This window comes from Lissotriton vulgaris, chromosome 12, assembly GCF_964263255.1.
Source record: "Lissotriton vulgaris chromosome 12, aLisVul1.2, whole genome shotgun sequence".
Classification (NCBI taxonomy): Eukaryota; Metazoa; Chordata; class Amphibia; order Caudata; family Salamandridae; genus Lissotriton; species Lissotriton vulgaris.
In genome coordinates, this window is record NC_141700.1 from 767,467,117 (window position 1) to 767,493,227 (window position 26,111).

The window sequence follows — 26,111 nt, forward strand, 5'->3', positions numbered from 1 at the left end:
ATGGACGTGGTTTCCCAACACCTTGGCCATGGTAGGCAAGGGCGTAATGGGCCTATAGTTTGACCATATGAGAGGGTCAAGGTTCGGCTTTTGGAGTAAAGGTATGACTAAGGCCCACTTCCACGCTAAGGGAACACTGCCTTCAGTCTAGGAGACATTCAACGGATGGTTGAGTTGTTACATATACAATGTCTAATGCCTAATACAAAAGGGGGGCAGGGATCAATCAGGGGGCAGACCCAGTGACAGTGAGCAGTGAACTAAAAAAAATGAGGACACCTCTAATGGAGTAAGAGTTTTCAGGGTGAGCTTGGAGGAAGTTCAAAAGGTCAGGCAATGAATGTAGCAGAAAAGGTGGCCTGAATATCTTTTATTTTTAAAGAAGAACTCTGCAATTCAGTCACATTGGGCTTGTGAGAGTGGAGTGATAGGGGCTGTAACAACCTGGTCAGAAAGGTTCTTTATTACCCTAAAAAGAGTTTTAGGGTAGTGATTTGTTGCAATAATTTCATACGAATAATAATTGGCTCTAATAGTGTGGCATTTGATTCTGATAGTCTTTGAAGGGCATACTATATCCTTGTTTATCCTCGTTATTGTATGTTTTGCGCCACGCTCTTTCCAGGTCTTTACACAGTTTTTTCGATTAGTGTAGTGAGTGATTATTTCACAGGGTGGGGGGAGGATTCTATGATGTTTCCTACATATAGGAGGGGCTACAATATCCAATGAAGATCTGATCCAGGTATCTATGCCGCGAGTGTCCGATCCCACAGAGTGGCTCAGTACAGGGCGATTAGCTTCGAGTAAGGAATGGAGAGCGGGGAGATCCAGCTTGGACCAGTTCCTGCTGGTGGATATCCTCTGGAAGTCTTGTGTTCTTGCACCTGGGAGGACAAGGAGAGAGAAAGGGACTGAGCAGTGGTCAGACCAAGTGAGGGGCAGAGGCTGGTCAGTCTGTATATTACTAAGGTTAGTGAAAATAGGATCCAACTTATGACCAGCACCATGAGCAGGAGCCTTCGGAATAAGCCGGATGTCAAGCGTAGCAAGATCCTCTATCACAGACACCGCAGCGCAACAGGTCACATTATCAAAGTGGATGTTGAGATATAGTGGAAATAGAGAATTTAAGAATGAGTGATGCAAGAGCTTTCGAAATACCCAAACTCCAGTTAGCCGCATTTCCGGGTTGGCGATTGATAAAATCTCCAGACAAGCTAAAGTTATTGGTCAGTGATAGTGAGAAAAAAAAGAGCTTCACAGTCAGGGATTAACAGTTTTGTCAATTTTACACACAAAATGTTCTTTAAAAATGATGTTGGTATTGCCAACTTTTTAATTCTCACGATCTATTCTCAGGATCCGGTAAGAAGGGGACAAATCTATAATCACATCTGGACACAGGCAGAATTTAGCCTAATCTCTGTAAGAAAATTGAAGATATCCCAATGATGCCTCAGTAGCAAGCAGCATTTGAAATGAAAGAACTTGAAGCTGCTGAAATCCTGGGTGGGCCTAGCCTTAAGGTGCGCTGATTGGTCTGCAGGGGTAAAAACAGATTTAAGGTGCGGGAGGGTGGTCATGAAGTTGCGGTGTAGGCTCTTTCTAGTTGTTACTACTCAATCTAGGTCTGGGAAGGGGGGAATACAAAGCACACATCTGCCCAGAAGACCCTGGCTCTAAAGGGTACTATTTTAGATGTGAATGTACATTGTGAAATAGCCGAATGTCATCACTCGCATTACATTATGTATGGCTGAAGTGGACTGACTCACTTCCCTTTACTTTATGTTGTAGTGGCAGAAGAAAAATATGACAAAACAATAGGCCAGTAGATTCAAGGGGGTGGTTGAAAGCACCTAGAAGTATATGTGTATATATATATAAATAAATATATCCTACTGGCGGTTGCCAGTAGGTAGTTATAGTAAGGACTTAATTTCCATTGGAAGAGCATTTTTGTTTTGCTAATAACGTTGGTGCCGTTTGACAAATGGACAAGAAATTGTCCCAAAACATTTTGTGAGCGAGTGAGGGTCAGCAGATCTACTGTGGCGTTCAGCGAAACCCCCCTGTGTACTTCGTGTCAGATCCATAGATTCAGACCCCAATTAAAAGAACACGTACACCCACTCACAGATGCACACAGTATTGTCACTGACCATGTCATGACTGATGTAATATGTGAGGTCATAAGCAGTGCATTGCAGGGGGGCTAAGTTACAGTTAGCTCAGGTAACTATAACTGCTGAATTTATGTGGTTCTGTGTGTGTAAGATCTGAACCTAACTAGAACATCCCTGTCACCTTTGTTTTTTCAGTACAGTTCGACGTTTTTCTTTTTTTATTCTATTTCCTAACCATATTATCCCTGTAACCTTTGTTTTTTCCAGATATATATACACATACACACACAGACACGCACACCCACTGAAAAAGGAAATGGTAGAGTGACGTTATTGTTAGGTGCTGAAATGAGGTAAGAACTAACATAAAAAAACCTGAAAAACACAGAAATTCGCCAGTTCTAGTTTAGTGAGCTAACTGTAACTTGCACCTAGTTATGCAGTTTATTACCTTACATATTACATCACTCATGACATGTTAAATGACATTATTGATGACATCACTGATGGCATCATCCAATCACTGCGTAAATGCCCTATGCCGCTTGTGGATTTGAAGTAATTTTTATGTTTTTTTGGTATTGCGGTACCAGAGACCAAGAATAATACATTTTTTAAACTTAATGGAGGGTACCTATGGGAATCCGACTCCACACATAGCCCTGCGGGGGCTCAGCATGTGCTGACTCATCATATCCTCTTATGTGGTCTTTTCAAATATTTTCCAGGACTCCGGTCCGGAGTCTCCAAGTCCGGTAATGGCGGCAACAACATTTCTTCAGTGTTGTGACCAGCCAATCAGAACATTTGGTACCACAGTACCAGCATCTGTATCGAAATGGCCGACAGAAGAAAAAACGTACTCATCCTATCAGAATGGCATATTTTTCAAACGTATTAGTACCGCAGGAGTCCCCTGTCTAATATACCCAACCTTCTCTAAGGGTTAACCCTTTCATGCTCTTCTGCAGCCTCTCCTTAAACGCCAATTTCTGGAAAATGGCTAAACGGGTTTACACCAAAACACAAAAAGCACTCTTTCTGAGTAAAGTTGTAACAAATTTGGTTTAATTCTGGTAATCCATTTTTTCTGTAGTGGAGAGCAAAGTCTCTTATAGGAATCATCATGGGAAAGTACAGTTTTCGGACTCCTGCCCCCACCCTTTTCTTTTGCCTCCCACTCGATAGGTCAGAGCAAAACTTTCTATAAAGTCAAAGTGGATGAACTTTCTGTTTGAAAATGTTCGTGCATATTCATCAAAGACTGCCAAAGTTACCAGGAAAACAAACAAGCACTGGCAATGCCAATAGCTCTGGTTGTAAATGAATGTTGTATGGCAATATGCTAGATTACAAGTAAATAGCATGGCAATAAATCTGTATTTATGGGGTACTAAAGCACCATAGCATTATATTGGTGTAGGTTTAAAGGTCAAGTGACAGTTGCACTGTCAAGGCAGACCTACAAATATATGTAGGTTAATGACTGCCCTCCTCCCATCTGTGCTGCTGCCAGAGAAAAACAACATCAATTATCTGGTTACCTAAGACACTTTAATAGCATTCCAATGTCATGCATGTTGCCTGAAAGTTCAAGCTTAGGCAACTGGATAAATAAGCAAAATGATCACAGCTATGTGGAAGGCAAGCACTTTTTTGTGGAAGCACACAGCCTCTGTTTAATCAAAACGCGTATTAATGGCTCCCAGCATGTGGGTGGAGCCAAACCCCCTTTCTAGTGATGCTCACATAATTGTCTGGTGACAGCTGCACTGTCAAGCCAGCCCATAAAATGCAATCCGCATGGAACCTCTGGTAACTATACAGTGCCGACCACCGGAGTATGAATCCCGGGCCAACAAGTGACAGATTTCTGAATGCATTTCTGTGGAGGGCTGTGCGGACATCTGAAGTCTTCCAGATCATCCTGGTACCTTTGCTCTCGCCCCACAGATTTGTTCTGTGTTGCTGCATCGCTCCTCTGTGCTTGCACATATCTTTCCGTTGAGGAAGGGTCTGCCACCCCAACAACACCCCTCCTTCACAGAACGGAGTGACGAGCTCACCCGTATCCTAAACATCCCCCCGGGCAGTGCCCTGGCTGCTTGCGAACGCCAGACTATTTTCAACTGACAATGCTCTTGACCACAGTCCCAGCTCTTTCCCTAACCCTCTGTCACAGCCAACACTACTGGTTCCTAAACCGTGCTATGTTATGCTATGTTATGCTATGCTATGTTATGTTCAATTTGTACAGCGCACAGCTCGAAGTGTACCGCCGCTCACTCCAGAAAGTTATTCCACTTTTAGTTTTTGGGGTCTGTTGTATGTCTGTTCCACTTCCAAACACCCTGACCACCCCCCTCATCACTGGCCTCCACGCCTCTTCCGGGCATCCTCTTCCGGGGCCCCCTACCAATGCTCCCTGCCCAGGGCTGCCTAGAGCCGCCCCTGCCGCCATGAGTGTCCCTCCACGTGCTAAGGCACTCTCACCCCATCTTCTGGCTTTTAACTGTGGTTTGGAAGAGCACAGTTACCAGGCATACCCTTCGTGCGGCCTAAGCTGTCAATGTGTTAGTTTGCCAAAGCTTCTCCTGCATTTGATTTTTGATCCTCTAGATAAATATTTATATTGCAACTATTAACCGTCTTTAAAGCAAGGTTAGATTTATGTTTTGCTATGTATGAAAGTCAAATTCATTTTCTCCGTATTTTGCATCTTGTGTTCTTTGATAATTGCTATTGGAGATTTGTTTGTCCCTTATGCAAAGCATAAATGCAGAGGTAGGTCTTGGGGTTAACTTGTTTAACTAGAAATTACACAGTTTGACTTACCCAGTTGGCTAACATTGCATGTGAGAATAGATCAAGAGGTAGCAAGCGCTTTTTAAATACAAACCTCTTTCCCTCTTCTATCCCGCAACCTACCTTTCTCTATCCAAATAACTGAATAACATATCCACTACTCAAATTACTTCTTACTTCACTATACTAATTTTCAACACTAATCCTTTATGGGTTCCGGAGTAGTGTTCTACTCGCCAGAAAAGCGCTTCAACGCCCATCAGGGGTAACAGGTGCTACATGAATGCAAACCTTTCTTCCCCTTTTTATCCCTCTGCTACCCTTCTCACTCCAAATAACTGACTAATATCTACACTCAAATTACTTTTATATCTCACCATACTAATTCAGCACTAATCCTTTATGGGTTTCCGAAGTAGCGTGCTTCAAGATTTTGCTATCTTTCTGAATCCATATCCAAATAATTGACTAACCTATCCACCACTTAAAATGTACTTGCATGTTTCACTATACTAATTCAACACTAATCCTCTATGGGTCCCGGAGTAGCGTGCTACTCGCCGAAAAAGCGCTTTGACGCCTCGTATGGGGTAGTAAGCGCTATATAAATGCAATTACAACACAATACAATACTTTACCACGCATGTTTTTACAACGCAGATTTTCAAACGCATACCACTACCACAAATTTTAATTCACTCACATCTGACATACCTTTACCACGCAATCCACTACCACGCACACTTTTACCATGCTTACAGTTACATACAAATCCAGTCATAGTCTAACATTGCCATCTACTATTAAAAAATTATACAATAATCTTAAAACAATATTGTAAACAAAATGATATATTTAAAAAAAAATTACATTTATGTCGATTATAGGTTTACTTTTGGGAGGAGACCCCCACCCAACTCTTTTTAATTTACCCTTAAAATATATATAAACTAAATACTGCATGGTCACCAATTCAAACATATATGCGGTGTAAAGGCTGTTCCCCCTCCTGGATAACTAGTTTTACAGTGTACGATTGGATCTGAAAATCGACTTTGTGTAATCTGCTGCCATCTAGGGTTGAGGTCGAGTATTGTACTCTTTTATTTGAAAGGGACGAGCCGTTCATGGAGGTTGTTCATTTGTACATGTAAGTTAGAGCCACGCCTGCAGCTGGAAGGCGCTGTAAGAATAAACACGGTAGGATTGAACCTGCCACACTAGGTACCATGCCTGAAAAACTCCTTGTGGGAGTTTCTCTTTCGCTGCAGCCCCTCTTTTGCAGTTTGTTTTCCTCACAGTCGGCATCATTTAACCTAACACTGACACCATTTTATTTTTACAATATAAATATGCAAATAGTTAATGTTGGCACTGCATATATGTAACTTGTTAGCGTGCTCAGTCTTTCTTCTGTACCTTTGTAACTGTATATATGTAACTTGTTAGCCTGTATAGTGTATCTTGTGTACCTTATGTAACTTACCTGATTCTTTTGTAAAGAGATCTGACACCTTTGGATCAGTGCTTAATTTGAGCCGGTAGTTTCCGGTGCTTAGCACCGGTACCTAATTGCCAGAACCTGCACTTATGACAGCTGCCAGGTGGTGGTGCTGTTTTGGCGATTTAAAGATAAGCAGAAAAGCTGTTGATTGTTAATTCAATATATATTAAAAACAACTCATACCTGCCACCGAAGTCACTCTTAAAGCGTTGGCGGCCTCGAACAGTCTGAATTGTCACACTTGAAAAGTGTTTCAGTTAGAAGTTGTCTCAGTACAGTGGCAATCTGTGGTGCAAACTGTGTTGGCCTCCTGACGACGGCCCAGCAGTTATTGTTTTACAAATTAGGCACTGCTTTGGATAAAGTTTGCGCTATATAAAACTGCATTAAATAAAAAATTAAACCTCTCCTTCTCCTTTGTGGTACTCGATAGCTGGTGGCCCTCACCCCTCAGCCAACCCTCATCCTCCTTTGCAGCATTATTGATTTGAGGAGTGTTTATTCTACAAACCCGCAGACTGTGGATGTCCATAAAGAAGGGATCAGCTCAGCCTTCCAGACCCTCAGTCTCTGTGCCCCCACAAGCCCCGCAGTATCTGCTGAAGTGTGGGGCTGACCACGCCTCTGCTGAGGGGTGCGCCCAACTTGGAAGATTGATTTTCTGCACCGCTGTAGGGGGTTGTGGTACAAAAGCACCCAGTGGTCTTCAGAGATGGTATTTTTAGGAGGAAACCAGGAGGATTTATTTGTGTGTGTTAGTTTTATAGTGTGAGTCCAGCCGAAACCGGAACAGGGTCAAAGGCAAATGCACAGTCAGCATCTCACAGAAGGGTTATAGATTTGATTTTGAAATTTATATAGCGCTCGACTGCCCGGGGGCGTCTTTTCAAAATGTTCACATAAGGTTTTCTAAGTTTTGAAAATATAACTTTTAATAGTATTCGAATTAATCCAGTCAGTAAGTTCCCAATTGGAGAAACATTTATTTGCCAAGAGTGACAGAAGGGGCACCTAGTTGGTGGACTGTTATTGCATCATGATGTAATGTTCTTCGAAGAGGTGAAGCTTTGCTCTATCCTCCATTGAAGCAGCATTGGGGCATTATTGATGGATACGGAGATATTGTTCCAGATCTTAGGTGCATAGACTGAGAACCTCTGTTGCCTTGTTTTTTTTCTTTTTTGTGCTCCTTCATCTTCCGCCTAATTGTGCCCCCGCTGTGGGCGTGCATAGTCACTGGAGATGGCGAGCTTGCCATCCATGTAGGCACAGGTGCCCGTTGAGAAGGCTTTGTAGATGATGCAGCGAAGATGGTGCTGGTTGGCAAGAGGAGCCAGACGAGTTCCATCATGGCGGGAGGTGGCATGCTCATAATTCGTCTGGCTTGTAGAATGTCCTTAAGAGGGCAGTGTGGAGCCTGGAAGGTCATGAAGAAGGGCATGGACACCATCCAGGTTGGAGTGTAGGAAGACTTTAACAGCAGTTCATAAATCTCTTTCTGGTTTCACTTTCTTAAGAGAGAGGTGGTTCTACACCATCTTGATTTGTTGGCCGTGCATTCCTAGAGGGTAGGGCTGGTGTCCTGGGTGAATCCAACTGGCTTGGCATTGGGTTAAAGTTAGTGTTCGAATCCCTCTCGGCTTATATTGTTGAGCCAAGTTTGAACCAGTTGTTGCTTGTTGTTCTTGGTGAATGGCAGGCATTCTATTTTGGAGAGGGTTAGCTTCAGGCATGTCCTGGACATCCAGGTCTGGATAATGTGCAATCAGTGTTTGAAGCGTTGGATGCCTGCAGCAGAGACTTTCATATGAAGAGCTGTGTCTCTTCAATGTGTTGGTGAATTTTGTTGTAGAACCCCAAGAGTCTCCATGTAAAAATGGAAGATGACAGGACAAGAAGGAACCTGGGGGGACTGTATAGGTGATCGGGAGCTACAGAGACCTGGAGGCACTCATGAGGAGTTGGTTGTAGAACTAGGAGAACCAGTGAAGGCGGTTTCCAGTGAATCCCATTTGAGACTTCTGAGGGTCTATGCACATAAGGGGCTCGTTAGTATCGAAGGCAGCTGAAAGGTCTTGGACCCTCTCCGTACACAAAGCAGCTGCCGAACCAACGCGCCTTAAATCACGTAAATCACTTGACTGGCTAAAATCGACTCCAACCGACGGGTTGAAGTTGATTCAAGAATACAATTGAGGCTCCAACCGGATGGTGGAGTACAGGGAGGTTATGAATCAAAGACCATCTCTGATATAAGAAACATTTGAGACTTACAGATACCACAAAGAATCTGAAGTCTGGCTGCCCACAACCCCCCTCCTGTCCTGAGGAAGACCCACCTTGAAGCAGTTTACTTTTTGCGCAACCAACAGGGTCGAAACGTCAATGCACAACATATGTCTGCATAATGCTCATGATCACATTTTAAACTTACCAATGGATCCTGGAGCACATGTGCTAAAATAAAAAGGACAAACTGAAAACATTTTTCTCCCCTCTCCTGAATGCACATTTATTTATCTTGTATATGGTGCACAGTCAATGTCACCAATCACCACATGTCACCTTTTCACCACAGTCACGTATTCCCTATTGCAATTGAATTTGTAAATTGCGACAGCCATGAATATGTGATATATATTTCTGAATATATTATTGAATACTATTTTTGTGTGTGTTATGAATTCTTTTTCCTTTTTTCTCAAATCATTGGAATGTTTGATAAGTAAGCTGTTGCTACTGTTGTATTCTAAGTAATGGAACAATACCCTGACAGAACCAATTGTTTTATTTTATTCAAAACTGGACCATCAGGAGGCAGCGTTTATCTTTATCTGTGCTCAGGAGCATGTCTTCCAAGATTTGTAAAGCAGCTGCCTCCATGCTGGAGCGAGAACTAAAGCCGGAGAGTCATGCAGGAGATAGTTGAGGTTAATGTGATCTTCAGGTTGCATATAGACTGGTTTTTAGATGATTTTCTTTTGAAGGGTGGATGAGAAGATGAAGTCATCAGAGTCTATTGTGGGCTCCATCAGAAGTTGGAGTGCCTGGCTTGTCTCATGAGCTTCAGGGAAGATGCCCTGAGTGAGGTAGGCTTTTATAATGGTGAGTAGGGATAAGTGTGCATCTCTGGACAAGACTTTGGATGAAGGTAGGACATCATCTCCATAGGCTGCAGGCTGGAGAGAGTTGGTGGCCCCTGAGGTTTTTAAAAGCAGAAGTCTGAAGGAAGACCATTGAGGGATGCAGCACCGAGGAATTGGTGTCAGAGGAGAAACCGGTTTGGTGTTGTCAATGTGCTGTTGCATCGTATGTATCTTCTCGCTGAAGAAGTGGTTGGTGGCATTGCACTTGTCCGTAGAGTGTGGGATAGGAGAGTCAGACCCAGGGTTGGTGAATTGCTTGATGTTTCTTAACAGAGCTCTACTGCTATTGGCAGCTGTTGATAGAGCTGGTAAAGTACTTGGCTATTGTCGAAGTGATGACTTGTCTGCATATTGCACAGAGGGACTTCAGTAGCATGAGGTTGTCATGGGTAAAGTTAATTGAGTCAAAGAGTCGGAAATGGATGTAGGTGATAAAGTCAGAGTAAATTGGGAAGGATGGAGAAGAGCAGAGATATCCGGTTCGGTCAAGCTATACAGAAAATGTTGACGCCGACTGTAAAAGTCGATTCTAGCACATGGTGGAACAAGGAAAGGATTGATTGGTGAATGATAGCAAGCTAGGCGATTATGGGGTAAAAATGGGAGATGTGTGAATTCCAGGTGTTTGTGTACGTGTAAAGAAAGTCAACAAGAGCATTACTGAGGACAGCAACTCTAAGGTAGTACAATCCAGATATAAGAAGACAAACCGTGTGGAGGAAGGAGAAGCGGCTACTGAATAGCACATCCTATAAGTTCACTGGTCAGGAAATACCGCTGTGAAATCAGTGGCACGCTTTGGCTCGGTTTTAAGTAGTTGTGTTTGATTTCATTTTGTTCTCATCTATTTTTTCTGCTTTTTATATTTCATTTTTCTTTTGTTATTCAGACTCTTCAGGTGGTCCAGAATGCGGCAGCTAGACTTCTCCTCAATCTGCTTTTGAGAACTGGGGTGTCTCCTTACCTTTATTCGCTACACTGGCTCCCCGTGAAGAAACACATTGTCTTCAAGGCGCTGGTTCTGATCTATAGAGCCTTTCACCAGAGAGGCCCTCCATATCTGGCCAACAGAATTCACATGTACCGTCTGGCAAGGAAGGTGAGTTCTGCTAAAAAAAAAAAAATCTCTTGCTTTAGTCCCAAGAACTGACAGAGCAAGGGCTGGAGGGTGTTCTGTCTCATTTATTGGCCCCGCGGAGTAGAACAAACTGTCTCTGAGCCTTCATCTTGCTAGCTCAGAGCAGACCTTCTGGAAAAAGTTGAAAACTTGGCCCTTCACGGAGTCCTGGATACTCCCTGTATCAGAAGCCTGAGACACTCATCGGAAGTCGAAGGCCTTTTGGCCTTTTAACACCTTGGCTGCTGTAACTTTTCCCCTCCTGTGCTGAACTAGTTTGAATACTATAGTTTCATGACGAGCTCAGCTCGTCATAAGCACAGCTCAACCGTGCCTCATGACGAGCTGAGCTCGTCATGAGCATCGAAAGGGTTAATGAAGTTAGTTTCGGTTCCGAAGTTGGAGTAGAGGAATTAACATCCAAACCCAATGGCGGAAAAAAACAATCTGAGGATGGAGAAGATGCCCATGCGCACTGTAGTCCAGGGGAGGAGTCACCTATCTCGTGATACTTCAAAGACTCTTCCAGGACAACAAGGTGCAATCATCCGGACCCGACACTAGGCGGCGATCTATGCACAAGATATGAATTCAGCAGCCCACATGCCTCGAACATCTTATTCGTCATCATCTTGCTCCTGTTTATAATTTCCCTGCTATGCAATTCTGTTAGTTGTGTTTTTGTTGATGAGAAAGTAGATTCATTATGTCACACTTCCCTGGAGTGCTTATGTGACCTGGTTGTGTCTGCAGACTTTGCATGTAGGGTCTCCAATGTACTTTTAATGGATTCACAAGGAGTTTCTCCTAAAATTGTAAACACTGTTTGGGATCATCACACCACAGGATGGAGTCTAGAAAGGGTCAGGGGGTTACAAAATGATATGGAAAAAAGCTCTAAGAAGCATATATTTTGCTATCATCTACTCTGGCTTAACTGGTTTTGATTCTTGGCAGGGCAGACTTACCTATCACATTTACACGGTGGATACAATAAGCACCACGGCCCTGAGTAACAGTGTTGATTTTCAAGAGGGAACTAAGTTAGTGGCGTATGCTATAGAAATGGTAACATTAACTCCGACAATGCCCCACCCACGTGACACCTCCCTAAAGCACCATCCTTTGCCATATTGTGCATTTCAGCACTCCCATAGATGCAGTTAGTTAACCACTGAAAGAATGAATTGGCCAAATAAATTTCCATTTCTTTATTGTACACATTCACCACCTCTGTACAGCAAGTCTGGTTTCGTGAATGTATCAACAATTCATCTGCCAATAGAAATATAAGTATTTTTGAAGTTTAAAAATATTCTTTACAAATAACTTAATATAAAGTTCTTATAAAATAATTCTAAGTGCGGAGAAGCGGGCGGTCAACACGCACATGCAGGAGTGGAGTGTAGGTACATAGTTCCTGAAACAGGGGTGCAGGAGAGGGGGTTTTGTACTTCTCTCCCCTCCCCACCCTCTTTCCCCCAGACATCTCTCCTGCAGGTAAGAAACCTTCAAGTACAGCTCGTGAGGTTTCCGGGTCTCCCCTCCATCACTCATCCAGAGACAGGGGTACAAGCAAGGAGCTTTGATTATTCTGCCCTGAGTTCCCTGTATACCTTTCCAACACATATAGTGGAGCATGTGAGTAGCCCAGGTCCGCTCTACTGGGGATCCCTATATTACCCCTTCTGATACCCCAGTGCAGGCAGTGAGCGCAGGCCCCCTAGTGTCGGTGATCCCCATATTAGTCCTCCAGATACAGCTGTGCAGGTGAGGACCCTGGTCCCTGTGTACCTTTGGACCCCCATATCCCTCAGACAACCCGGTGCAGGCAGGAACGTCTGGTCCCTTTGTAATCCCTCACTGCACTATCACTCCTCCACATACAGCCGTGCAGGTGAGGAGTTTGGACAGAGTACCCCCCCCCCACCCCCCTCCGCCTCCTATACCGCATCTTCAGCTACCTCAGTGCAGGAAGGGAGCTCACCACTGGACTCCATCCAAGCAGTGCAGATGAGGAGCCAGGGGCGGCGCCTCAGTTGAGGCGGAGGAGCATTGCCCCACCAAGAAAATGCCCCGCTCTATAGAAAAATAAAATGGTAACAAATTACCATTTTATTTTTCAAAGCCCCAAGACGAGCGACAGGAAGGAGGGAGGGGGGGGTCAAGCTTTCTGCTGCTGCCAGTCAGGCAGCAGAAAGCAGTGATAGGCAGGGCACTCCAGTAGACTGACATCTGGCTCTGTTATTAAGCGTGAGATGATAAATACGGCTTTATTTGGGCTACCATCTGGGCCAGAAGGGGGTTTCAGGCTTATGTTGGTCGGAGGTGCAGCAGCGTTACCAACGGGGTGTACAGGTGAGCATTCATCAGTCCAAGACAGATCAGAGGGCGAATGGAGCTGTACAGTGACTGTGGTCTTAACCACGCCGAGGTGCAGGGCTTAGTTTGCCAGCTTGAGGACATGCGACCAGTGTCTGCTTTCCAGTTTTTGCACGCATTGCGTACAGCTCTGCAGCATGTGGGGTTTCCAGCAGAGGACTATGGGACACACTCCTTCAGAATCGGGGCCGCAACAGAGGCAGGCAGAACGGGCTGGGCTACAGAGCGGATTAGGCGTTTTCGGGTGATGGTCATCAGATTGTTACAAGACATATGTGCACAGCGCTGAGTGTTAAGGCCCAGGAACCTATGTAATTGTTGTTTTCTTTCAAGGTACGGAGCCTGAGCGGGAAAGTGTGAAGATGAGCTTCTGGATGGTGGGCCATTTGTTTGTAAAATGGGCAGAACGACAAGTGAGGAAGAGGGGTTTTGGGGGGCATCTGGGTTTGGCTACACATGGCATTAAGGTTTCGTGGTCAGGAAAAGTGGGAATGTTATGGTCAGCGTTGCCACCTCGTTTGAATTGGTTGAAGGGTTCAGGGGATTGCCCACATCTGCTGGTGATTCACTTAAGAGACAAAGATTTGGTTCAGAGGAAAGGTTTGGAGGTTTTGAAAGCCCTGAACGCAGATGCAGAAGCGATAAGGAGCAGCTGGGCTGGGTACCACATTCTGTGGACAGAGCTAGTACCACCCCGCAGATGGAGAGGGAGAGGGGCGCATATGCCAGCGGCCATTGATAAGGCAAGGAGGCAATTGAATAGGCAATTAGGAAAACTTTGCCGGGAGAGGAGGACAGAAAGAGTGGTTCACCCGGATCTTAGTTTTGGAGTGGCACAGTTATTTAGCGGTGATGACGTGCACTCGTCCCCAATGGGTATGGATGTCTATCTGCTGCAGGTGAGAGAGGTGGTCGGTGATGTTCTGGGTGTGAAATGGTGGTTGACAGGTTGAGGTCAGAAATGGGAGGCTGCAGGGGGTTGGGCAGAAAGTCTCGGGTAGGTTTTCTGGTTGGCATTCAAGGAGAGGTTTTTCAAGCAGTTTATATTGTTGGGGGTGGGGAGAAAAAAACTTATAAAAAGGGGACGTTTTATCTTGCAAATACAGGAAGTTAAAGGTGTTTAGTGAGAAAAAGCAAAGTTGCTTTTGCTAAGTTTATAACGTGAAGAGCTGTGCAGGAAATGATGGTCAAGCAGAGGGGGAAGTGTTGGAGGATGTATTCAGGGGTGGGACGGAGAAGAAGCTGTAGGTGCATTTCCTGTATAGCGAGGTTTTAGTTTTGTAAGGCATTCCTGCCTGGGGTTTTGGTAATATTCTTGTGACGCACTGGTGTTTCCATAAATGGCCTTTTTCTCACCACAAGAGGTCAGTAGTACATTTTTGCGGCATACAGCCCAAGCCCTATGCTGTACAAGTGATGGGACTGCCTTGAAGCAGCACCTTGCCAGAAGCAGCAGCCTGAAGGAGGGTTTAGCTGCACAGCCATGCTTCTGAGCAGTGAGGTCTTAGATGTTTCAGATATTGATGTTAACAGTTCTCGAGAAACCTACACCAAACAGAGGCAGAGATGTTAACCTCGGCGGCAATTCCGCTGCGGTGCGGCGGTTTTATTGAGTGGGCGGGACAGAGTCGGCCAACAGCCATGCGCAGCACTACATAGGTAGTGCTCGCAACGGCCATTGGCCGACAGGCGCATCAAAGGGGTTAAACTATGGGTGGACAGTGCCAATCCCCACCGCAGAACCTGTTAAACTATAGGCGGATAGTGCCAATCACCATCATGGTGACCTCAGTATTGTGCAGACTAAACATAGCTCAGAAGTTAAAAGAGGACGTCAGCAGGCAGTAAACCTATGCAGCTAAGAATCCCCTGTATACTGTACGCTCGTAGGGATCCCCCACAGTTCACTCCATGCAGGTAAGAACCTAGTACTACACCAATGCAGGAAACAATCCACAGTACACCTTTGCAGTTACAATCTTCATGCATACCACATGCTGGTGAGAATGCCTAGATGTACTCCTTATGCAAGTAAGAATCCTCTGAATACCCAAGACACACGAGAGTACCTGAATACAACGAGTGCAAAGGGGAAACCTTCCCAGGACACCATATACAGGTAAGAACCTCTTTGGAAGAGTTAACAACATCACTATGCCTTGGAAGGTGAGTAACCCTGCGGTATGTTCTGGTATACCTATTGTACTGCACTGAAGGTACAAGCAGTCTAGTAGATACCCACCAGCATGACCCCTTCAAGTGTAGGGTTGGAGTGAAGATCTGTCTTCTTACATCTATACAGACAAAGGTCATTTTGCTACAACTTACATCAAGACGATGGCCTCTGGACACAAACTCACACACCTTACATGCCCAATGAAGACAACTTCCTTCTTTCCGACGTCCCATTTCAGGAAAGGATCTCCTTGGTATTCCACGTCATTTAATATACATGGACAGGTAAGCATCCCTCTAGCGCAGTGGTGTAAGTATGGAAGCCCGCTCGCAGATACACACAGGTAAGCGCCCAATGGTGCACAGGTACAGGGAGCAAAGAGCCTGCATACTCTGTACAGCCAGCAGCAGTTTTGGAGACCTGGGCAGGTAAACAATGAACCTATGTAACACTTGTGAACGTGTGCACAGGTAAGTATCTAATGGTACACCTGTGCAGGTAAGACAACCTCTCATGCACTTCCAGAGGTAAGATGCCTCCTGATACATCCGTGCAGGCAGCATTTCCTCTGACTAAAGACGCACTAATGGACACCCATGCAGCACAAACGTCTTCAAGTACACCTGTACAGGTGCTTAGCATTTTGGTACATCTCTGTAGGTCTTAAGCGCTCTGGAAAACCTGTACACTGCACCTGTGTAGGATAAAAGTCCTCTGGTACACCTGTGTAGGATAAAATTCCTCTGGTACACCTGTGTAGGATAAAAGTCCTCTGGTACACCTGTGTAGTATAAAAGTCCTCTGGTACACCTGTGTAGGATAAAAGTCCTCTGGTACACCTGTGTAAGTAAGAAGTCTGCTTCTAAAGCTATGCAGGTAAGATGTCATCTGTCACACCTGTGAATGTATGAAGCCTTGTAATACACCTGTGATGTTAGGAAGCACTTTACGTGTGCTAGCAAGGGGCCCTCTGATACACCTCTGCAACCAAAAAGCCCTCTGGCACACTTGTGCAGGAAAGATGGCCTTCGGCACACCTGTGCAAATACAGAGCCTTTTCATACACCTGTGCAGGTAGGAAGTCCTCGGATACACCGAGCAGTAAGATACACTCTGCGACACCTATACAGGTAGAAAGCTCTCTTGTACACTTTTGCTGGTAAGAAGCCTTCTGTTACAGCGCTGCATGCAAGACGTCCTCTGGTACACCTGTGGTACAGGTAAGACTGCATCTAGCACACCTGTGCAGGTGTAAGACTGTTGTGCTTTGCAGGTAAGACACAGCCACCCAAAGGCCTTCAATATACCATGTTAAGTGATTTGCAACATATGGAAGAGTGCGTTGCCCAACCTCAGATAAATAGAAAAATGTCTTAATAAAAAAACATAGCAAATACCAATGCACATGGAAGGGAACAAGGTTGTGGGGCTTAGTCCAGCTACAGAACTCTAGGGAAAGTGGGTGGAGCTTAGAGATAAATTTTTTGGATCTTCAGATTCTGCACTTGTGGTCCAAATCCACTCACGAAATGTCAATAGAGGGACGACCAGCCACTCCTCTTCAACACGGATCCCACTCACGGCCCACGAATGCCCAAGAAACCTCATAAAGCCTCTCTGGGATCGCTCCACATTGGTTCTTAGACACGAGGAGGGTTCCAAGGCGCGGCAGAGGATTGGTCTCCGGAGGGCTCCAAGGAGCAGCAGAGGATGGGTCTCCAGAGGAGCGGCAGAGGATGCGTCTCCTGAGGGCTCCAAGGAGCAGCAGAGGATGGGTCTCCTGAGGGCTCCAAGGAGCGCCAGAGGATGGGTCTCCTGAGGGCTCCAAGGAGCGGCAGAGGATGGGTCTCCAGCAGACGCGGTGCCCCTGCTCAGGGTCTGCAAGTCATTCATGTTTCCCCTCTTTACAGGGTAGAGAGTTTGAGGTCATAGCTCCGGCGGTTCAATTTCTCTGGATTGTCTGAAGCCATCATGGAGAAGTCTCTGAAGATATCAAGGTAGGTCTCATCTCCTAAGAGGAGGAAAACAAAGTGGAGAAACATAATGAAAGTTTGCATCACTGCACCAGACTCCTACCCTGAAGCACCTCATGCTATTCCAGTACTGGGACATACACACTGATGTACCTGAGCCTACCCCATAATCCTGGACTGCTGCACCTTACTCTAGCTGGGCCTGCAGTGATGCACGCACACCATGAGAATTGATAGTGAGCGACCAAGTATACCCTTGAGGGTTTGGGCAAAGAGTATGATGGGGTAAAGATACCTTCAAGGGATTTTAATAGACACAGGAATTTTGAAATCACTTAAAGGATGAGATCGTGTGGGCTTAGTGATTTGGGCCCACTAATGCTGGTTATGCAACAACAAAAATGACATGGCACAGGAGGAAGAGATAAGTCTGATGACTGGACAGAGGCGAGAAAGAAGTGGGTGTGTGGTATGGTTAGGGGACCATAGCCCTTGTTTCAGTTGCCCCATCCTCTCTTCCGGTCCTTCTCTAACACCAGACCTTGTTTTTCTTTCCATTTACCTTACAGAGTTAATTATTACATTGCGGATGCAAAGGTGGTACGATGCTTCTGGTGCAGGACTCAGTGAGCCATATCTTAACGAACTACACCGGACTCATGTATTAGTTTATTTCTATAATGATAATTGGCCACCATTTTCAAAACCCTTTTGCGCAGTTCAGTATTTAGAAGAATGGTGACGGAAGGGTCTTGCAACCCTCAGCCTCACTTTGTGCCTTACCCTTCTTGGGAGCTTTGATCCTGGGAGGTTTTTTAGTTAGTCTAATGTGCATTTCTTGCTCCTGTTCTTTGAGGCTTCACAGCTGATTGGGTTTTCTTGCAGGCTGGCTCTCAACTTCTGGTTGAGGGTTATCAACATGGAGGTGTCCATGGAGGCCATGCTCTTGCGGCTGACCGCCCAAGCAAAGACGAGGGAGGCAAATAACTATCACATATTTCCATCAGAAGCAACCTTGATGTGTACCCCAAGCTTGAGGCAGGGCAGCAGGTACATTTGGCCTGGTTTATCCACCGAGTTAAGACCATGGCTTGACAATGGCCATGATTGGTCAGGGAGGCCCACTCACAATAGGTTTATCTTAAGAAAGTCACTTTGTGGTGTGAGGACAGTTATGTCCTCACACAATCAAAGTTCAGAACTTGAAATGTTATTTCATGTATTCATTTACTGTGTGTTACCTACATATCAAACGTGGCCAAGGCCTTCTTGCGTCACCGCAGTGTGTGTCCTTGGGGCTGGCCTGGACCTCGTTTGTACACCTCTTCTGATCTACAGGTGCATCGCTATTCACTTCAATGCACCTCACCCACCAGCATGCACAACTGGTACATGTAATCAGAACACCAACCTGACTGTCCGAGCTCAACGTCCGCTTCCCTCATCTTCGCCAGCCGCAGCCTGTGGGAGAAGAATAGAGTTCAATGCTAACAACATAGACATGAATGTCAAATATTCTTTAAAGTGTCAAAATAGTAGCTATCCAATCATACCCAGCCTACATCACTAACCAGTAATTCTGCTGCCATGATTAACACAAATGTACCTGCATCAAGCACTTATCTCCATCATCCCCAAAACCAAACATTACTGTCGTTTTTGGATATGCCCCTTAATTCTATGGCTTAGCCTCTTGCTACGCGACCACACCCCAACTTTGACAGATTGGTAAAGTGGCTGACCCGGTTTCCTTCTTCCAGAGACAACTTACCTTATAGACCTAATAGGTTCAAAGACTAAACCACAAACCTTAATACCCCCCATTGTATATCTCTACACCTCTGCCTTCTCAGTCTTCACAAGTCAGATATTATGGACATGATTTTCCATTAGGGTGTTGCATTGTTGCACCATACTGCTTTGCCACCCCCAGTTTTATGCTCTCTTTTCCCCACCAGCACCATCCAAACTCACAGCGTCACGATGTCAGCATTGGCATTCTCAATGGCGATAGACAATGGGTCCTTCCCATCCACGTCCCTGGCGTTTAGGTTAGCACCCCGTTTCAGGAAGAGGCACGCTAGCCTGTGGAGAGAAATTGAGAGACGCGGTAAACACAGGACTCCACTGAGCTGCAACTCCTGCACTAGATGGCTGTTCCTGTCACATCTAACAAGTTCTCCACCAAAATGTGGAAGCGAATCTCTGAAAAATAAGGAATCATTAATGATAGAAAGATAACACGACCACAGCTCTTTGTCAGCTCAGAAGTTGGTAGATTTATTGCAACAAATAAAACAGCAAATACGTGTGACACGGAGACAGTCAGCATAGAAGCCTGAATGTCCAAAGATTTATTGTGTTTGGTATACTTTATAGACTCAAACCACAGGACCACCCATATGACACATGACAATAGAAGTATTATACGTAGCACAGTCCACCATGATTCCCACAGCCAATGGGCACAGAACTGTAACTAGAAATCTCCTTGTAAGGTCTGATACATCTGATGCATACATACTGTAGCTAACCATGTGATCTGAATGGGCAGTATTGGGGTCAGTCAATCAAAATGCGAGCTGTCATGGCCTGGTATATTTCCATTCAAAACTGCGACATAAGCAAGGCGATGAGTAATATTGCGAAATCTGTTATTTGCTAAAAATTATATTGTGCAACCGGTGTGTCACTTCAAGCGGTGTGTCACTTATCTCGTCTGGGCATAGAGAAATGCAAGGACAGCACTTCTCTGATTGTGAAAGGGTCTGAACTTTCCAAGATGGAGATTACAGACAAAGGCTAAGTTAAGAGGGCCTGAAGCTACAATCATTTGGTATCAAATCCAAGATGGCTTCCGCACCCTCTCTCCACGAGCTGTTTCTATATCCAGGGTGTTTTCTTCCAGGCAGACACAAAACAAAAATAAGCCTGGTAATTTGGAGGCATGTTGAACCATTTAATAGACAATTATATTTATATCTGAGAGTTGGATGGTCACTCGCTTTTACATTGCAGCCTTGTATTTAGCCGTTCATTAGGCGCTAAATTCTGTGTCAATTATTTTATTGCTCAAAATTAAGCAATAACAGAACATACAGTGACGTAACTGTCCAGCTTGTACGCATACAGAGAGATAAACATTGATTATCGTACGTGCATCAATAGCAAGCAATACTTGTATATAATATGTGGGAGGGCTAGAGGAGAGTGGGGTGACGGAATAAGCTTTAGAAGGGAGAAAGTAAAGAGAGGATGGGAAGAAGGACAGGGAGAAAAAGAAAGGAAGAAAGATGAGCACTGCATTCTGATGAAACATTGAAAACTGAAGAATTTCATGCGTGGAACAGATTCACTGTGGGTGTCGCAAATCTGTTCCACATCATGAAATTCAGTAGAATTCTGTGGCTTCACTGGTTCAGAAAAGTTTGCAGAATGTTTGTGATTTGAGAAATGAATAACTCCTTCGACGCTCATGACGAGCTCAGCTCGTCATGATGTACACCTCCATACACTCATGACGAGCTGAGCTCGTCATGAACAATGGGAATTATCAAAGATCAGCACAGGAGGAAAATAACACTAGCATCGATGGTGTTAACGTTCAGAAAGGAAAATGCTACTTACCCAGTATACATCTGTTCTTGGCATTTATAGCTGTAGATTCATATGCTTTAGCATAGATCGCCATCTGGTGTTGGGCTTGGATGTTTGCACTTTGTTTTTCTTTGAAGAAGTGTTTGTAGTCACGAGGTAGGTGACTCCTCCTTACGGTGAAGGTGCGCATGGGCATCGACTCCATCCCCAGACTGCTTTCGCCATAAAGGGTGATGATGGAGTTAGTAAGAATAGAAAGAGCTGTCCATGTGTGTTGTTTCTAAGTAAGATAATACTGCAGCAGATAAAGGTACCCGGGAAGGTGGGTGGGCGCATATGAATCTACAGCTCTACATGCCAAGAGCAGATGCATACTGGGCAAGTACAATTTTCCGTTCAAAGCATATGAGCTGTAGATCATATGCTTTAGTATAGACTACACATTAGTTATTTCCATAGCGGTGGCTAACCTCTATCTGTTGCAGTAGTTTGAAAAATTGTACTTAATACACCCTGGCCCACACTAGCTTGTTGTTTTGCATGCACATTTACAAAGTAGTGTGTTGTGAATGTGTAAGGTGTACACCAAGTTGCAGCCTTGCAGATGTCATCTAAGGGTATTTTCCCTAAGAATGCCATAGAAGCCTCTAGTTTGCGTGGGGAATGCGCTCTAGGGGGAATAGTTAATGTGCATTTACCTTTAAGGTAGCATATTTGGATGCATTTAACTGTCCATTGTGCAATACCAGTTTTTGAAATGGGATTGCCTTTATGCAGTGGTGAAAAAGCAACAGTTGTTTGGTTTTCCTAAAAGATGTAGTTCTTTCAATGTAATAAAGTATTGCTCTTTTGGCATCTAGTGTGTGAAGAGCACTCCCGCTGAGTCTGGTTGAGGGAAAGACACTGGTAGTTCAACAGACTGAGGTGGAAGTGCAGAAACAACTTTAGGTAAAAAATGTGGATTAGTCCTAAGAACCACTTTGCTGTGATGAATTTGTAAAAATGGTTCTTGTATGGTTAGTGCCTGGAGCTCACCAACTCTAAGAGATGTGATGGCTATAAGGAAGGCTACCTTCCAAGTGAGGAACTGTAGTTAACATTTGTACAGAGGCTCAAACGGTGGGCCCATACGTCTTGTAAGGACACTGTTAAGGTTCCAAACTGGAGAGGGTGGAACTCTAGGGAAAATGATTCTTTTGAGTTCTTCCATAAGTGTTTTGATAGTGGGCACTCTCAACAAAGACAAGTGTTGGTTGTTTTGTAGATAAGCGGCTATTGCAGCGAGATGCAATCGTATGGATGTGTATGCTAAGTTACATCATTGTAGGTGTAAGAGATAGCAAATGATGTTTTGAATGGAAGTACCCAGTGGATTGATTTGATTATTTGTACAGTAAATTACAAATCGTTTCCACTTTGCTGCGTAGCATGCTCTGGTGGTGGGACGTCTGGCCTCTTTAATGACGTTAATGGCGGGAGATTGAGGTAGGCAAACTATGTTTTCAGGTGCCTGGTCGCAAGGTTGATTTGACTGGGATCTGGATGCCTTATCTCTCCATGGTTCTGAGTGAAGCTTGGGTGAGAAGTGTAGTTTTTGATGAGGCACTACAGATAATTCCAACAGGGTTGTGAACGAAGCCCATGTGGGAGCAACCAGGATCATTGTGGGGAAATGCTGTTGGAGCTTCCGAACTACTAATGGAATCAGCTGAAGAGGCGGAAAAGCGTAAGCAAATGTGACTGACCAGATCATCCATAGCTCATTGCCTTTGGACAATGGGTGTGGATACCTGGACGCGAAGTTTGGGCATTTTGGGTTCTGGTGTGTGGTAAACAGATCTATTTCTGGGTAGCACCACATGTGAAAGAACGGAAAAAGAACTTGAGGATGTAATTCCAATTCGTGGAGCTGTTGTTGTTGACAACTGAGCAGATCCGCAATGTGGCGGTCTACTCCTGGAAGGTGTTCCGCATGGAGATATATCTTTTGAGGTATGGCCCATATCCATATGCTTTGAGATAGTCACAAGAGCTGTAAGGAGTGTGTCCCTCCCTGTTTTTGTATATAGTACATTGCTGTCATGTTGTCCGAATGGACTAGGACAGCTTTGCGGAGTAGATGGACTTGAAAGGCTTTTAATGCTAGAAAAATTGCCAGTTGTTCCAGGTGGTTTATGTGGAACTGTTTTCGTTGTAGAGTTCACATGACATGAATGGTATGATTTTGAAGATGAGCTCCCCAGCCGGTGAGCGATGCGTCTGCTGTGAGCACTATCTGTGGAACCGGGTCGAGGAACAGCCGCCCTTTGGAAAGGTTTCGTGTGTTTCACTATTGCAGAGAGCGGTGTGTAGGCCGTCTACCAACACCAGATCGGTTAACAGACCTTGAGCCTGGTTCCACTGACATACTAAGCATTCCTGTATGGGACGCATTTGGAGTTTTGCATAAGGGACGATTAGAAAGCAAGAGGCTACCATCCTGATTAATTGCATGAACACTCGAACTAGTAATGAGTGTTGAAGTTGAAATTGTGATATTAGAGCTTGTATGTTGCGTATCCTGATTGGGTTGGGGTATGCTAGAGCTTTGCAAGTGTCTATTGCAGCTCCTATATATATATATTTGAGTGTTGGACGGTTGGAGGTGGGACTTGGTGTGGTTTACAGTGTATCGCAAGTGGTGAAGCAACTGTCTTGTGGGTGTGCTGAACACAGCTGTGTTGTGAGTTAGCCTTTATGAGACAATCATCCACATAAGGAAATACGTGAATGTGTTGTCTTCTTAAGTGAGCTGCAACTACTGCTAGACACTTGGTGAAGACTCTGGGTGCTGTTGTTACCCTGCACGGGAGGACTTTGAATTGGTAGTGTTGACCGTCCACCATGAACCCGAGATATTTCCTGTGAGCGGGGTGAATGGGAATGTGGAAGTAGGCGTCCTTTAAATTCAAAGTGGAAAGAAAGTTGCCTTGCTGAAGCAATGGGAGCACCTGTTGGAGCGTGAATGTGGAAATGGTCTGACTGACTGTAGAGGTTCAGCTGTCTGAGGTCTAATATTGGCCTGAGAGAACCGTCCTCTTTTGGAATTAGAAAATCGAGAGAGTAAACCTTGTGCCCTGATGAGTCAAGGGGACCGGTTCTATTGCATGTTTTTGTAACAGGGGGGAGAACCTCTGAATTTTTAGGAGGGTGAGATGTTCTGAGGACATTTCACGAAGTTTGGGAGGAATATTTGGGGGAGTGGAGGTAAGTTCCAGGCAATAACCATACTGGATAATTTGTCTTACCCACTTGTCTGTTGTGATGGAATTCCAGACAGGTAGGAACTGTGAGAGACGTCCCCCGACAGGAGTGGAATGATCGGGGGTAGTGGAGGGAAGTCACTCTTTGGTGGCAAAGGAAGTGCGGGTGGAGTTACCTCTGGCTCTTCTCCTATTGTTATTTTCTCTGCAACCTCCCCGAAAATGTCCTCTGGAGGAGGAAGATTGATTGGGACTTTTGTAAGAGGAGGAGGCATTTTCTGACGCAGTTATTTTTGAGCCACCCTTGTAAAAGGAGCGACAAACTGAGCCCCCATTAGAAGGTAGTTGCAAGGCCCCCATAGACTTGGCAGTCTCAGTGTCTTTTTTTTTCTTCTAATCAAGAATCAACTGTTGGCCCAATTAGGTGTTCCTGATCAAAAGGCTGATTAAGTATTGATAATTGTACTTCTTTTTTTTTTTTTTTTAAAACCTTTATTTATGAATGCACAATACACCGCGTCTGCCTACAACCCCACAGGGCCGGCCGCTATGACATAAACAGGCTGAATGAAAATAGATTCTGAGGCAGTACGTTGCTAATGCAATCTGTCAAGTCCACATTGTCGGTGAAAGCATAGTATCATACAAGTAGGATAAAAAAGGTTTAATTTTGTGATTTTGTCGAAAGAACACCATAACACAAACACATGGTATCATAGTGGCAAGGGTTGCTGGAGGTGGGGGAGGGAAAAGTGATGTGGGAAAAAGGATGCTGGCAAGGGGGGGGGACACGTGCGGGAAAACAGAAAGCGTAGTGGAATTAGAAGAGGAACGTAAATCATTGCGAGGAGGGGAAAGGGACCTCACAATCAAGCGGAGGAGAACAGATATCTCCGCGATAAGTATTCCACTGAGCCCAAACTCTGGACCACTTCCCTGGACGTCCTCGGGCCTCATACACAGTCTTCTCTCGGAACATGGACCAGTCCATGTTCTCTTTCCAGGCACTTAAGAATGGTAATCTAGGGGAGCCCCAGAGCTGCGCGATATCCCTCTTCGCGACCATGTTGCCCAGGGTAACCCAAAGTGTCTGGGCAGCATTGCAATCAGACGGTTCCCACACATTCAACAGACAACGACGTGCTTCGGGAAGTAGTGGGATCCCCGTGACACGACCCATAACATCATGCACCCTGGACCAGTACGCTGCAATCATCGGGCATTCCCACAGAACATGAAGAAAGGTACCATCCATCCCACATCCACGCCTGCATCTTCCATCCGAAACCAGACCCATTCGTACCAGACGCACCCCAGTCAGATATACACGGTGGAGGATCTTCAACTGGACAAAGCGAAGCCGTGCCGGAATAGCCACTTCCTTAGGGGAGGAAACAGCTGACTGCCAGTCCTCGTCATCCAATTCGAGTCCATCAGCCATCCCGGAGCTTCTCAAGCTGGTCAGCTCTGTTGTTAATAAGCTTTTTGTAGATTAAGGAGATGGTACTATCTGGGACATGGCCGTCTAGAACTCGATCTTCCAGGGGGGAGGACTGCGGAATATCGGTACCAGGTGGAAAGACGGAAGACAAGGCGTGCCTCACCTGCATGTACCGGAAGTGTTCTCTATCATCGAGCCGGTATTCCAATTTCAAGGACTCAAAGGACTTAACCGCGCCCCGTGCCCACAGGTCCTCCACCGTGCTGATCCCAATCATATCCCATTTCTCAAACCCTTTCGTCTTCCACAGGTTGCCCAACCGCTCCGAATCATACAGTGGCGTCTTACGTGTCAGCCTACCACCCCAGCCCGTGGCCACGGTAGCGTCCCTCCATGCCCGCACCGCACATTTCGTCGGGACCGTAAGGAGTCGAAAGGGTGCCTTTGAATACAGAGCCCTATTAAAATTGCCACCAGGCAACAATAGTTTATCCAAGGCAAAGGCGGGAGCGGGCTCCGGGGCATAGGTCGCATGGTTGATGGCGCTCAGGTGTGAGGCCCAGTAGTACCGTCTAATATCCGGCAACGCAATACCCCCA

At 45.2% G+C, this 26,111-nt stretch overlaps 1 protein-coding gene across 1 annotated transcript in view; it reads right to left on the minus strand.

Moving 5' to 3' along the window:
- Positions 1 to 11,897: 11,897 nt before the first annotated feature.
- The window catches only part of ACAP1 (ArfGAP with coiled-coil, ankyrin repeat and PH domains 1), a 268,661-nt gene continuing 254,447 nt past the window's right edge, over positions 11,898 to 26,111 (minus strand). Inside the window, exons 21-23 of the mRNA XM_086946090.1 lie at positions 19,207 to 19,317; positions 18,644 to 18,693; positions 11,898 to 17,270 (exon numbers count right to left, since the gene is read on the minus strand). Coding sequence (XP_086802216.1) covers positions 17,164 to 17,270; positions 18,644 to 18,693; positions 19,207 to 19,317 — 268 coding nt within the window. The 3' untranslated portion in view covers positions 11,898 to 17,163. The remainder of the gene's footprint in view (positions 17,271 to 18,643; positions 18,694 to 19,206; positions 19,318 to 26,111) is intronic.